At 43.0% G+C, this 14370-nt stretch overlaps 1 protein-coding gene across 3 annotated transcripts in view; it reads left to right on the top strand.

The window, feature by feature from the left end:
• Window positions 1-11462, top strand: part of bahcc1b (BAH domain and coiled-coil containing 1b) — a 62993-nt gene extending 51531 nt beyond the window's left edge. For all 3 annotated transcript variants that reach the window (XM_012922206.4, XM_012922205.3, XM_076887317.1), the window contains 11 exons: window positions 119-283; window positions 833-1077; window positions 2730-2892; window positions 3091-3208; window positions 3666-3741; window positions 3832-3940; window positions 4030-4146; window positions 4262-4390; window positions 4922-6363; window positions 8031-8267; window positions 8748-11462. In XM_012922206.4, coding sequence (XP_012777660.2) covers window positions 119-283; window positions 833-1077; window positions 2730-2892; window positions 3091-3208; window positions 3666-3741; window positions 3832-3940; window positions 4030-4146; window positions 4262-4390; window positions 4922-6363; window positions 8031-8267; window positions 8748-8957 — 3011 coding nt within the window. In that variant the 3' untranslated portion in view covers window positions 8958-11462. The remainder of the gene's footprint in view (window positions 1-118; window positions 284-832; window positions 1078-2729; window positions 2893-3090; window positions 3209-3665; window positions 3742-3831; window positions 3941-4029; window positions 4147-4261; window positions 4391-4921; window positions 6364-8030; window positions 8268-8747) is intronic.
• The last annotated feature ends 2908 nt before the right edge of the window (window positions 11463-14370 follow it).

Raw genomic sequence — 14370 nt, 5'->3', positions numbered from 1 at the left:
AAAGCTCGCTGTCGATGCATCTCATCGAGTGAGTCCTTGGCTGTTAACAGAGTTTACATATAAATGACTTGAAGCGCTCTGACTCTCATACTGATGTCGTGATTTCACAATTTCACAGAGGAAGATGCCAGCTATGACAGCGAAGACGGAGCCGGTGACATCAAGATTAGCTCATCCTCTAAAGAAGCTCCTGCAAACCCTGCTGGGGGCATATCTTTTTCATCACAGTCCTCCAAGCTGCAAACAAACCAGAAAGCCAGGAGTAGGAGACCAGGACCTCTTGGTGAGATGTTTATACATATCTTTAGATTTCCAGGAGACAGATTTCCTTTCTTCCGTTTTTCTGGTTGTGTTTATTTTCTGAATGGACACTTTTCCATAAGAAAAATTCCATGAATAGAGACTGGGTACACCAGGCATTTACATATCATGTTATCTGTTTGAACTGCACACTGTTGCGTTAATGAAAAGGCATGCACAAGGATTATAACATATTGTGTCAGTAACAGGAAAAACTGACAGAAACTTTCCTCTCCTAAGTCAACAGGTTTGAATGGCAACGTTCACTTGAGTAGTTTTTGGCTGTTAACGGTCATGCAAATTGTGATGTTGCTCCCATATTCAGAGGAAAACATTATTTTCTCTTCAGATGTCCGGCGAAGCTGAAGAGTTGCAATCTATTTTGCATGTCGTCTCCTCCTCTTTTCCCTTCACACGCATGTTTCTAAAATGTATCTTTTTTCACAAAGAACCATAACCCGATCATATCAACTTGATATCAGTTTTAACACGCTATCTTTAATTTACATGATGCTTTCGTCTCCATCCTCAGGCATGGGGATCTTACCCACCACGGACCAAAGGAGAGCACCCCTCAGGCCAGGCCTCGCCAACACAGAGAGGAGTCGTGCAGATCACCTGCCGACCAACAGAGCATCTCCCCTCAGCTGGGGCGTATTGCCAGTGGGCTGCAGTTTTGGCGACAGCCATGAAAACCACAGAGCTCTGACTGAGGCGAAGAGGATCAGCAAGAAAGATGAGAGGAAGACCTCTGCAGGACAGAGCTTTCGTGGAAAGGTGGGACATTGGATAGCGACGTGTAAACTGACATTCAAACCTCGGATCCCCCCACTCAACTGCCACACCTGTGCATCTCTGTGGCAATGATCAGAGGAAAGAGAGGGCACTGATAAAAAGCATCACTTCTGAAATTTTTTTTTACAACTTACTTTGCATGACCGCTTCTGATAACGTTTGTTATTTGCTCCCTTGCACGGAATAGGAACTGTACTTTGAAAGAAATCATGCAATATTTGTAATTAATATGATGCTCTGAGGACAGTGCAAATAAATGCTCTCCCAAAGTTTATTTATTTAAGGGAGAGAGAGTTTATGTGCTCTACAACTATTTGTCTCCCCTGATCACTACACAAAGTAGTAGGATTCGAGAACGGAAAGGTGAGATACAATAACCACATTTAGAAGCTTGGTGGAAAGGTTTTATAGTGAGCATTGAGCTGTTACAGAGTCCTAAACAAGGCAGAAATAAAACATGATTTTTGAGTAACAAAGCAGAAGGGGAACTGGTTACCGTGAGTAAAAGAGGGCAGGTGACTCAGAGGGTTACTCCCTTTGGCTACTGCATGCAAAGTAAAGCTGAGAAAGAGAGAAGAAGAATTAGGAAAAGCCCTCGCCGCAAGTTCACTCCTTGCTTGTTTAGGTGTGAGCCACACCCTGCCAGGAAGTCTTGAAAATCCCGTAGATTAACACTGACAGCGCCTACCAATAACTCCTGCTCCCATACGGGCAGATGCTTAACATCAGCTATAAATCAGTCACTGTGGCAAATGCATCGTTTGCTGTCGTTATAGGTGCATGTTTGCAGGCGCGCCGGCTGTGCTAACAGACCGCTGGCCTCATTTTATCTGTGCGAGCAGCGGTTGGCGAGACACTCGCATTTCGCTTTAATGTGAGATGCCCTCAGGTTGCTTTAGTCTTTGAGTCATTGCAAGGGAATGTCCAAAAACACATAACTCCAAACCAAACAAAGGAATATAAAGATAATCATTGGCCTTAATGCTTCACACACCCATGCGTGCTGGCACACAAACACACACATATCACCGGCGTTAAAAGGAAATAGTCACCCATGCCCTCTGGTGACGAAACTTCTATTAATAAAATATATGATCTCTTGATGTGGAAAACCTAACACACACGTCAAATATTATGAACGCTCTTCTTCGGAAAGCCTAAATACAAGCAGAAACCTGTTGGGCGAGCTTACTTACTTCGTCAGTCATCTGTCATCTTTGGATAAACTAGCTGAAACCGGTCTGGAGATGGGTAGTATCTGGTGTGCGTTTATGTTCGTACGCGATGGTGAGAACGTCCACCTCAGGTCAAGAGTCCTCCATCAATAAGGTGGATGTGCAATATGTGCCGCCTGTGCACAAACAATGGCAAGTGTAAAAACTAAAAATTTAAATAAAAATAAACCAAGAAAAACAAAACAAAACAAACAACATTCTTGAGGCTTTAATGATGTATCACATTACAAAAGACATTGACGCCTGGGGTTACTTTCCAATGATGCATTAACCACATCAGTTACATCAGACTGAAACGACTCTTTTAGTTGTCTGCAGGTCCTGTGTACTGATAATTAGTTTGTGTACTACCACATCCTGCTTTCTGACCACTGATGTAATGTCCGGTTTCTCTTTTAGGAAAAGGGTTATGCCGTGAGCAGACTTCTGCAAAGCTTCGCAGCTGATGATGGCTTTCGCTTGGATGAAGAGAGTAGCTTCTCTGAGGGAGAGGAGGATGAAGAAGAGGAGGCCAAAAAGCTGCTGGTTCATCTTCCTCCCAACATGCCTTCCAGAATACCTGGTAAGTATAAACGCTGACATATAACTTAGTATTACACAGAATCACAGGCTTGCTTTACCACACACAAATGCTCCGTGTCTGCTCCTGCGTCCATCTCCTCACGTTACACCGAAACTGACGAGCTCACTCACTGCATGCTCAAATTTTGTATATTTCAGCTTTTTTCTTCTTCAATCCATCTTTCTACTCCCTCCATAGCTCTGCCAAACTGTGTGTTAAGTAAAGAGATGTTGGTAGATGGACTGAAGATCCTCATCTCCAAGGAGGACGAGCTACTGTATGCCGCCTGTGTCCAAACTTTGGACCTGCCTGATATGTAAGACCCCATTTTCCTGTTAGTAGTGCATAAGGCATTTCCACTTTCTGTTTTTTTGTTTTTATCACAAATGTGCTTGTCAATGCAACAATGTGACATATCAATCCCTCAAATACAGGTATCTTTATTTGAGGGATTGATAAATTGTTTATTAATCATGAGATCTGGAGTGTTTTTCGAGAGGCGAAAACTGCGGAATTTATCACCAAGAAGGCATTTAGCAGCAAGAGTGTTGTGTGATTTTCAAAACACTCGAAAACCGAGCATATTTAAATGCCTGGCAGCTGTGAGAATCCTGACAAACAAGTTGCTGAGATAATTGCAAAGCCTTAGGACAAAACCCCTTTTCTTGGTTCCCAGAAGACTGCTTTGAAATGTAACAATAAAAACTGCTAAAAATTGGAACTCATAAATTAAAATTACAGTTTTTTTTCAATGTTTTAATTTTTTTTTTTAGATTTAGTGTTGTAATTGAAGGGGAACGAGGTAATCGCCCCAGGATATACTCGCTGGAGCAACTGCTACAGGAAGCCGTAAGTGAGACCCCTTAGCCTGTATAACGTTTGCAGGTTTGTGATGACCTTCATCTGAAAAGTTTTGCAATTTTTTTCTCTCTTTACCAGGTGCTGGATGTGAGGCCACAGACCGAGGCCATCCTGACTGCAGGGACGCGAGTGTGTGCCTACTGGAGTGAGCGCTCCCGTTGCCTCTACCCTGGCTACGTCCACCGAGGTGAGTTACACATGCCAATCGCCTCACTCTGCACGCAATAACAAATCTTTCCAGCAACCCATGTTCTCCCTACTGTGTTGGGCAATTAGGAGGTCCAGGTGAGGAGGAGAAGGACGGTAGTGTGATGGTGGAGTTTGATGATGGTGACAGAGGAAGGATCTCCCTTGTGAACATCAGGCTTCTGCCCCCCGGATACCAAATTCGCTGTGAGTATGGCTTTGACTATAGGAGTTATTGAAAAAAGAAGCAGTGTATATATGTATATATATATATATATATATATATATATGTATAAATCACTTATCAACCCTTTTCTGTCAGGTGCTGAACCCTCTCCAGCGCTTCTGATCTCTCCTGGACGACGAGGTCGACGAAGCTCCACCCAGGAGAAGAAAGACACAGAAAAACCACCCAATGAGTCAGAAGGAAGGCCTCAGGAAAAAAGACCAGGTAGGAGAAAAGGAACGAAGGCTTAGTTGAATCTGTAGGGACTGAATATCTCTTAGGCTTTAACATATATACTGCCTGAGAAGTGCAGATCCACATGCATACATGCGAAGCAAAGCCTCTTACTGTTCCAACTATCAGCTAATAATCAGGAGCTCAGAGTGCAGGTTCAATACCCAAAGACTCATAAATTTACATTCCTAGTTAGCCACCTGTCATTTTGCCTAAGTGTAGACTATCTACATAAATCATGATTTCATCAAATGTCGTCGGTGTCCTTTGTGAAGTTAAGCAACAAACAAGTAACTGATCTCAAAGTAAGAGTGACAATAAAACTGGGAGGAGAGACAGGTTTACCAGGTTTGTTGTAGTTTGAGTAATGGATATGTTGAAACTTAGGCAGGTGAAGATGAAGGAGATAAAGATATTAAGTTTCACTAAAGCCCTTACTTCCACAATTAATCATAGTTTGTTCGTTAGACCTGACATTTTCTACTGATATTAACTTCCCTCTGGTGCTGGCTCCTTTTACAGTTGGTAGACCGAAGAAAATACATTCGGTGCCTAAGACTACCAGCACACCGACATCAGTGACTGACACCATAACAAAAGGCAGCTCTTCCATGCTGAACTGGTGCGTTCCCAGGAAGAGACCGCCAGTGGATTTCTTCCTTTTCAATGGGACGTCCCGTAAGACCCAGAAAAAGATCAGAGAGCGAGACTTGGGGTTATTTCATCGGCCTTCCTCCCACTCTTTGGCTCCACCAACCCCTATCAAAGGCATCTTTGGCTCTCCTTTTGAAGTTGACTCATTCAGTAGTATTGCTAATGGGTACTCTACCTTTGGAAGTGGTGGAAACTCTGGATCTGGGAGACCAGTTAACGCAGTAGCCTCCATGGGGCTCCGGGACTCCTCGTCTTCTTCTTGCTCCTCGTCTGTCACCATGGGTATGACAGCTGGGAGCCGGAAGCCAGCGAGTGAACGTGACAGGAAACACTTTCTTGTGAAGTTAGACCACGAAGGAGTGACCTCTCCTAAAACAAAGAATGGCAAAGCCTTGCTTCGACTAGGGGGGGCTGCAGTGAGAATAGGGAAGAGCCACGCCTCCACAGGGGCACTGCTGCGATACATCCAACCCTCCCTGCTGGTGAAAGATGGCAAGAAGGGAGGAGGGGAAAGAGACAGTGGCGGGGCCCGCTCTAAGGCTCCTGTAAAAGGCGTTCCACATCTGAGAAAGGATCTTCTATCGGCTGGTCTCGGAGTTCAAGGCGGAGATTACAGTTTGGACTACCCGAGTGACTGTCCAAGCTCTTACTCGGAGCTGGATGAGGATGATGAGGATGACGGTCAAGACCCTGACACACGAAGAAGAACTGTCTCGTCCCATCGGGGTGGTCGTTTTCTGTCTCGTCACGCCATCTGTTTCTCATCATCTTCCTCCTCCTCTTCCTCTTCCGGCTCCATCTCCTCTTCATCCCTCTGTTCCTCCGACAATGACTCCTCCTACTCCTCTGATGAAGAGTCCTCCTCCGTGCTGCTGCGCCGTGCACTGCTCCAACAGGACAAACAAAAGCACAGACAGAGCATGAACTCTGATCTCCTGAGCCCTGATCTTGCCACCTCCAACTCCTCTCCATCTTCTTCATCTCCAGCTCATGGCTATGTGACAAAAGCCAACATGGCCATGAGCTCAAAGATGAGAGCCGACAGAGTAGAAGACAGAAAGGACTACGTATCAAAAGGAAGTATGATGAGTAACAGCAGCAGCACAGCTAAGAACCAGTTAAAGAGGAAGGATGGTCCCAATACCCACCATCACAGTCAAAGCAGTGCTGGCCGCCAGCAGCTGAAACCTGCCTCTAAGGACCCGGCAACAGCTAAGAAGCAGAGGATGTCTTCACCCGAGCCCCTGCCCAACATGGCTCCTCTACTGCCTGGACGCCAGCTCTGGAAATGGTCCGGCAACCCCACACAGGTAAGAAGATTTGTGTAGTATTTGACTACTTTTTATCAGTGTTTAACAAGGCTTAAGAGATGGCTATTTGTGAGTAATCAGTGTTTATTGATTAGTCTATTGTGTTCCCAGACTGTTTTTTGGCACTGTTTCAGCTTTTTTGTCATTGTGAGAATTTCCGAGCAGCTTTGATTTCTAATTACGTTCTCTAAGTCATTTGTTTCATAATGCAAATATATTATTTTGCTTTTATTGCTTTTACAAAATCAGCTGATCTAAACCTGCTGGCTCAGTCCATATGTGTCTGTGAGTCCTGCTGGAAAATCATATACGGTGCTATTTAACCTGCATAAGGCTCATACATTTGTTCTGCAAGTAGCTTGGCAACCGACCTCTAGCCGAGATCCTATATTTCACGATGTTCTTGGTGTTTCTGACTTCAGCTTTGTCTGTTGTCACTGATGCTTGCTCAGTTCTGCTGCTTTTCCAGCATTTTGACCTTCCATATAAGCAAATGAAAGGCCAGAGTCACACCACCAAAATAAACCTCATCAGTCAACCATATATTGACTAAAGGGGTCTTGCCAGACTTGTCGAGTATCAGTATCCTACTTAAGTCCTCCGATCTAAGTAGGTTACTGATTGTTGCTCCAGTTTCTGCCGTGTCATACCTTGATTACACACGGTAAATGCGATGATCAAATATGGTCTATCTCAGATTGCGTATTCTGCTTCAGACTTTGTACACATTAGCAATCTATCTTAGTTGGTGTGCTTAATCTGTGAAATTGTTATCCAGTTTATTAAGTTGCAGTCCCGAGATAACAGAACAAAACCTTTTGAACAACCGCTGCCATTCTCTTCTTTCATCCTATCACGCTGTTTGCTTAGTAAACACCACTACATCTGTCGTCTGAGACGTGCAGCTCGAAAAGAAACCGACCCTTCGGTCAGTAAATCAAAAGGTGCAGCACAAATATAGGTACATTACTCAACTTGTGCATAAGATTCAGTATTATTGCTTTATCAGAGAGGATTACTGGTGTTATTGTAAATGTTAGGTGCTGGAAATCATCCACTAAAAGTATGTTAGATGAATACATTATGGTGGCCCTGAGAAAAACACACACTAGTAAATAGAAAATGTAAAAAAAAACAAAACAAAAAAAAACACAAAAGCTTACAAAAACCTTAAAAATGTGGAGTTGACCGAGCATAGAATTAATTCAAGTTGAGCTCAATGGTTTGAATGGTGCATTTCATTTGCTTTTGTCTGTTTGCAGCTGGTGTGCATCTGCAAGCCACCTTGCAGCCCATCTGTATCCTAGCTTTTCCTTTCGTGTTGTATTTGACTTTATCATTGTTGTCACTGATGTCATTGATTCTTCTTTTTCTTACTGCCACTTTTCCCACATCCAGCTTCGGATGGTCCCAAAACAAAGCCACGTTGCCAAATATAGATTATTGAAGATAGAAATATCCATACCTTAAGATTATACTAAAAAAATGAAGCTAACTGGGCTGGGTTTTTTTCTCTTTTCTTTTTTTTTTCTTTTTTTCTTTTGTGTTGCACAGATTTTGTTGGATTGGTAAATTATACTGAACCTTGCCCTAGTCTGCTCTGGTGATGAAACAAACTGTAGAAACTGTCTAAATCAACTGAGTGCTGTTTTCTCTTTCCTTCACAGAGGAGAGGTCTGAAGGGTAAAGCCCGCAAGCTTTTCTACAAGGCCATTGTGCGGGGCAAAGAAACAGTGCGTGTCGGGGACTGCGCTGTGTTCTTGTCACCCGGCCGGCCCCAGCTGCCCTATGTGGGCAGAGTGGAGAGCCTCTGGGAGTCATGGAGCTCCAGTATGGTGGTCAGGGTCAAGTGGTTCTACCACCCAGAGGAGACTCGCCTGGGGAAGCGACACCGTGACGGCAAGGTAAAAAGTGGGAAGTGCATGCAGAATTTCTGGAAGGGAAATGGCCAAATTAACAAGACTGTGAAGTTTTCATGAGCATATATTACTTCTTTTTATTCCGTACCCCCAGATGATTGAACTTCCACTTAGATCATAAAGCTATTAATATTTGCAGATCTCTAAAAACTAAGCGTACGGTGACTCAAGATTAATCTAAGCTTTACATAGTCGTGCATTTTATATTTCTGGAAAAGAAATGGTTTATTTGGAATAAAGAAGAAAAAGCAAGATGTTTAGACTGAGCAGGAGCATATATTGTATGAGCAAAGACAAAACTACCATGAACACTTTCAAAACCTCAAATTTTCTCATTGAAAACCCCACAATCAAAAAGGTATTTGTAGGAGTGAAAACACTACAACAACAAAAACACACAACAAAAAGCATGAAAATCTGTTTAAATATGACATTATTCTATTCTTCCGATTGTCTCTCTTCCAGAATGCCTTGTATCAGTCGAGCCACGAGGATGAGAACGATGTGCAGACAATTTCCCATCGGTGTCAGGTGGTCAGTAAGGCTGAGTATGATCACCTGATGCGCGAACACAAGCCGGGTACCACGGCTAATGACCTCTTCTATCTGGCCGGAACTTATGAACCAACTACAGGCCAGCTGGTCAGTGCAGATGGCATGGCTATTGTGTCCTAGCACCACCAGCTAGGAAGAAATCAGAAAACTGACCTTGTCTCCGGAGTTTCTAGGATGGTTCTTCAGAAGACAACAGGGGGACAAAGACAAATCAGGACAAAGAACGGAGGGCTTTGGTTACTGATTTACACGAGAAAAGGCGCTAGCCCGCCAGATAAAGCCTGGCAACACTGGCACTTAAGAGGAGACTGGTTTGTTCCGAGGAAAAATCTGATCGACGTCAAATTTAACCACTTTATCAGAGCATCTTGTAATTGTGGCGAGATCGCTGCAAAACAAGTAGAAAAACCAAGGACATGAGCACTTTGGAGTGTAGTATTTCTGGAGGCATAACGGAGACTTGGCTTCCTGAAACAAAGAGAGCAGCAGAGAGCGTCTGCTAAGGAGAGACATGCTGTAAACCACACTGGTTTGGATGGTTTTAATGGTCTTATACTGGTAGTGTAACTACAACGCGGAGATTGAAAGATATCCAACAGGACCAATAAACACTGTAGTTTGGACTGTGTGTTTAAATGTGCGTATTTGTGTTTGCAGAGTGGCTGCGATGACCCTGTTTGACATATAATTAGCTCTAAGTAAATAGTGCTTTAGCGTGTGTTTATACTGTACGTGTGTGCGCGTGTGCGTGCGTGTGCGTATGTGTGTGTGTGTGTGGTCATGGACGGGTGTGCTCATACAGCAAAGATGTCGACGTCATGGCACACGGGTGGGCATGCCTCTGAATATTAATCAGCCCAGTACTATTAAACGTGCAGTTTTCAGTCTTTGCGACTGAAACACAACATTAAATTTTTTTGCTCTTTTCAAGCCATACACATCAATACCTCTCTCTCTCGCATGCCCCTGCTCGGGTGCGGAGACACATGTACAGGTAGTTGGATTGTTTATTTGAACTGTGCGTGCATGTTGGGTGTGCGTTCATATGTGTGCGTGAGAGCGCGCCTGCGCTTTGTACAGCATTATGGGAAGGATTACATGATGTAAATAGTATATATTTGTTCTTATTTCTTGTTTTTCTTTTTGCAGAGAAGATTATTTTATTTAGATTTTTTTAGGGTGTGTGGGTGAGTCTGGGGTGGGCGGGGGGTGGGGAGGGATGTCAGCCTCTAGCAGAGGTTTCTTCGCTCTCAATGCACTGAACAGTATCAGATGTTTGGATTGGACATCAGACTGTATGACTGATGTGATGACTTTGTGGTTGTAGCCTCTGCTTTAGGCAAAGGGTAAATATGTAGAAAGGGTATTTGGGAAATTTTTTTTATAATGTAATCAGACAAAAAAGCTCTTTTTACTTGTGTCCAGTTCTTTCTTTCTTTTTTCTCTTTATATTTTACTCCGTTAGGTTAAGAATGTGCATTTCCTTGTTTTGTTTTGTTTTTCATTTGTATTTAATTTTTTTTTTTTACAAATACTGGAAAAAGCAAGCTGACTTTCTGCTGTTCTGCGATCCTGAAAGAATCTTCTGTATCTATTCTAGCCTGTATTATAAAATGTAGATATTTATCCGGCAGCAAAAAGAAACATACCAAAGCACCTGTGAGTTTACGCTTCACCACATTAGAAGAAGGAGGAAAAAAGGAAGAAAGAAACAATTTTATGAAAGACGCTCAATCAAATCTGAATCTGGGACCTCTGCAATCACCGAGGTATTCGACAGAGTTCCCTCTTGTTGTCCGCTCGCGTACATCCGGCGTTGCTATGACGGCCCCTGTTGCAGCAACATTGTCTGCACACCGCCCGGCTGATGCACTTGAGGTCTCAATGGCAACCAGAAATGGCGTCACGTGACTGTGAAGGACAATCAGAGCCAATCAATCGGACAATGCCGAGGGACAAAAAAAACAAAAAAAACAAGGATCCAATCATGACTTATGCTTCTTGTCACTTTTATTCCTGCTTTGCCAAAAAATGTCTATATGTGTGTGTGTGTGTGGGTGTGTGTGGGCGTGTGTGTGTTGTCTTTTGTCTTTTTATGTTTGTTTGTTTTCGTCATTTACCATTCTGTTCTTGTTTATGCAAGCCTGTGCTGGCTGTCTGTGTGTCGGATGTAAAGGGGGAAGAACATGAATGCAACCCCCCCCCCCCCCCCCCCCCCCTCCTTTTTTTTTTTAACTGACTTTTAACAACATTGTTCCTGTTACACTGCAAAGCAAAAGCTTTAAATGGAAACTAATGTGAAACTCAGTTTGGAAATATTACTTTTATGGGTCTTTAATTTTTAAAAAAATGAAAAAAGAGAGATTTAAAGCTTTTCTTTAAGAAACACTGGATTCAGTTCTAAACATCACATTTTGACAGAAGCAACTTTTGTTTTTGTTCTTTCTTTTTATAGACCCACTGGAACCTGTTTTGTATGGTTGAGATTGCCTACTAAAATATATTATGTGATTTCAGTCATGCTATGGAAATATAACTTAAATATTTCCTCATGTACAAAAAGAAAAAAAAATATTTATCTTAATTTTATTGCCTTTTTTGTGTTTCATTAAAAAAAAAGAAGAATTCTTACAAAATAAAAGCATGTCAGTTGTTTCTTTCCCCACTCCACGCCCTCCCTCCACCTTACTGTTGGCTGTGAGCTCGTTGAATACCTCCCAGTGATCATCAATGCCGATCATTTGTCTGCTGTAAGAAAATGGACCGCAGAAGAAAGCAAGAATGAGGAGGCGAGTAGGTGGGGGAACACGAGACGAGGAAGCAATTTGAAACTATAGCTGTAGCCGATAGAGGAGGAAGAATGGGGAGAGAAAGGGCAACTGTATCTTAGGGTGTTTCATGAGAGACGACGGGATAAAGTCTCTGCAGGCTCTACAGGTGGGTCAGGTATTCAGAATAATAAAAAAACAGAACAGGATCATTAAGAGAACAAAGGGAGGATATCAGATTTCAGCTGGCAAAGATTTCAAATCTGCACTCTGCATTTTTGTGCTAGCACACAGCTCATGTGAGAGTCTATAAACCACTATAAATAAATTATGTCAGTGCATTCCTGCACTGCATGGGTTTTCTGCTAGTGTGTGTGTGTATTACCCAAGAACAGTTGAGATTATATCCCCCCTGCAGGCTGTGGACTGCCTGGGCCAAAGTTTGCAAATTTGCTGGTGCTTTATTCAAGACTTCCTGCAACATATTCACACCTTTTGTATCGCATTGAGCCTTTTGTTATGCCGCTCACGGCAAACTTCTACTTTACCTTTGACCTCAAATTACAATCCAGTTGCCTTGTGGCCCCTTGCATTGCCTTGAACATCGGTCATAAACTTTTTCTACTCTGAGCTGTGGTTTGTTTTTTTGTTTTTTTTAAATGGCAGCCCCTCCTTCACAGTTTTTTCCATTTTAAAACTCGGGCCAGCGTCTGTTTTGCTTGTCAATACATAACAACTTTACTCATGGTCCTTGGCCATACATACACACATTCAAATAGGGGCCAGTGGTATGTGTGCATATTTGCGTTTCTTTTGTCTTTTGCATTTAGCTGTTTCGGCAGTTTGACTTGTTATTACAAAGATATGAAACAGTACTCCCACCACACACACACACATGCTCCCTTTCTGCTTACTGTTGGTCTTTTACATCCTCCTCATCGGCCACTCAATCAACCGACGCCTTCAAAACACACACACGTTAAGTGCAGTCTTTGACTCCTTATCAGCAGGTTTGCACTGGGCTTATCTGGTTGACATTGTTAAACTACTTTACCCAGAATGCTGCAGGAGATAGGGCCACAATGGGAGGCTCGGGTGCCCTTTGGGTTAATGAGAGAGGGCTTTCACATTGTTAGAGCAAACATGCTGAAAGCTGATTTGTGTGTGTGTGTGTGTGTGTGTGTGTGTGTGTGTGTGTGTGTGTGTGTGTGTGTGTGTGTGTGTGTGCGTGTGCGTGTGTGTGTGAGCGCGTGTGCAATGGGTCAAGGTGTCATAGAAAGGTGTGGCAGTTTTCGTTGCATACCTCTGTTTTCAGGTGTAGGTTTGTGCAAAGGCACAACATCTGAAGCATGCTCACCTCAGCAATCCACTGAGTTGAGAAACAGCGAAATTTGGCAGACTGATACAGGAAAAGTGTGTACCTAAGATGCATATGTGTGTATGCATGTGTGTGTGATGCCAGGAGGTGGGGGATGGGTGGGTCCAATCCAGAGAAAGCCCTCTATTTAGATATAGCCCGAGCATGTCACCAGAGTGAATGAATGGCTGTCAGCTGCAGCGGGATGCTGCATGTGTGTGCAGATAGTTGGTACGTGTATGTGTGCGTGAAGTTTTATATGCGTGTGCGAGCTTGTGTATATTCAGGTCACTCAGTGTGGGAGTAAGGAGATCAGCGGCTTCTCTGCATCACCTCATCCATCGTTCATCTGAGCCACAGAGAGCTCGTCACAATGATCCATCTTACTATCTGTGTGTGTGTGTGTGTGTGTGTGTGTGTGTGTGTGTGTGTGTGTGTGTGTGTTACTGTAGATGTCCCTATAGCCAGCCTGACTCATTTGTAGTTGTGCAACGTATTCTGTGGAAACAGATGGAAGGCTTACATAAATCATGGATTCTTGGCAGTGTGGAAGTCATGTCCATGTCTTCCTACATTACAACACCAACAAGCGTCCACTGTTCCATTTCCCCCAGTTTTATGACTTGACTCTGGACCATTACATGGAATATTTAAAGGAAAACATTAGGCTTGTACTTTCTTCTGAATTCCCACAGATAACTGGCCAAGTGTCAATGATACGGCCATGTTTTCAGCTTAACATATGAGTAAAAATATTTGACAGCTTTAAGGCAGTAAATATCAGGATTTGGTGTCAGTTCCTCAGAGAACTGGGCATTAATTTTATAGCTGCCATTCTGCATTACTGTTCGGGGATCATAATAAACAGTGTATTCTGTACACAAAATACACTGTTTTTATACTTTTAAGACTTTTAAGACATCTACACTTGGCCATTAGATTATTCTATCATCATTAGATCATTAAAGTAGACCTAATGTGGCTCGGTTCTCTAGCTTCCTTTAGTCCAAAAACAGCTAGAAAAAGGCTTTAATTAACGCTTTTGAATGCTGCTAAAAGTGTTGTTCAAACAAAGGTTTTCTTTCTTTTTGCAGGTTCAAGTCGAGTTAAATGTGGTATGACAGGTAAGTGTTCATTGTTCTCTCAGGTTGCAGGCACCGGACGGTTGCGGTTGCTTTCATGGGTAGAACTGCAAATATTTTCTGCAGATACTTGCTGGGAATGATTCCCTTTTCTTCAACAGGCTCGTGTTTCTTTGTTAGGGAGAGGAGGGGTCAGTAAAGTTTAACCAAAAGCAGAATCCCCAAACGGGTCAGGAACGTACGAGTTAGCGAACAACACGGTGTTAAACTAAGAGACCAATATTACTGAATTAGAACACTGAGTAGCAGTGAAAGTGAAAGAAGCA

Source organism: Maylandia zebra, linkage group LG8, assembly GCF_041146795.1.
Source record: "Maylandia zebra isolate NMK-2024a linkage group LG8, Mzebra_GT3a, whole genome shotgun sequence".
Classification (NCBI taxonomy): domain Eukaryota; kingdom Metazoa; phylum Chordata; class Actinopteri; order Cichliformes; family Cichlidae; genus Maylandia; species Maylandia zebra.
Note: the sequence above shows the minus strand (reverse complement) of the source record. Positions and strands in the feature narration are given on the sequence as shown.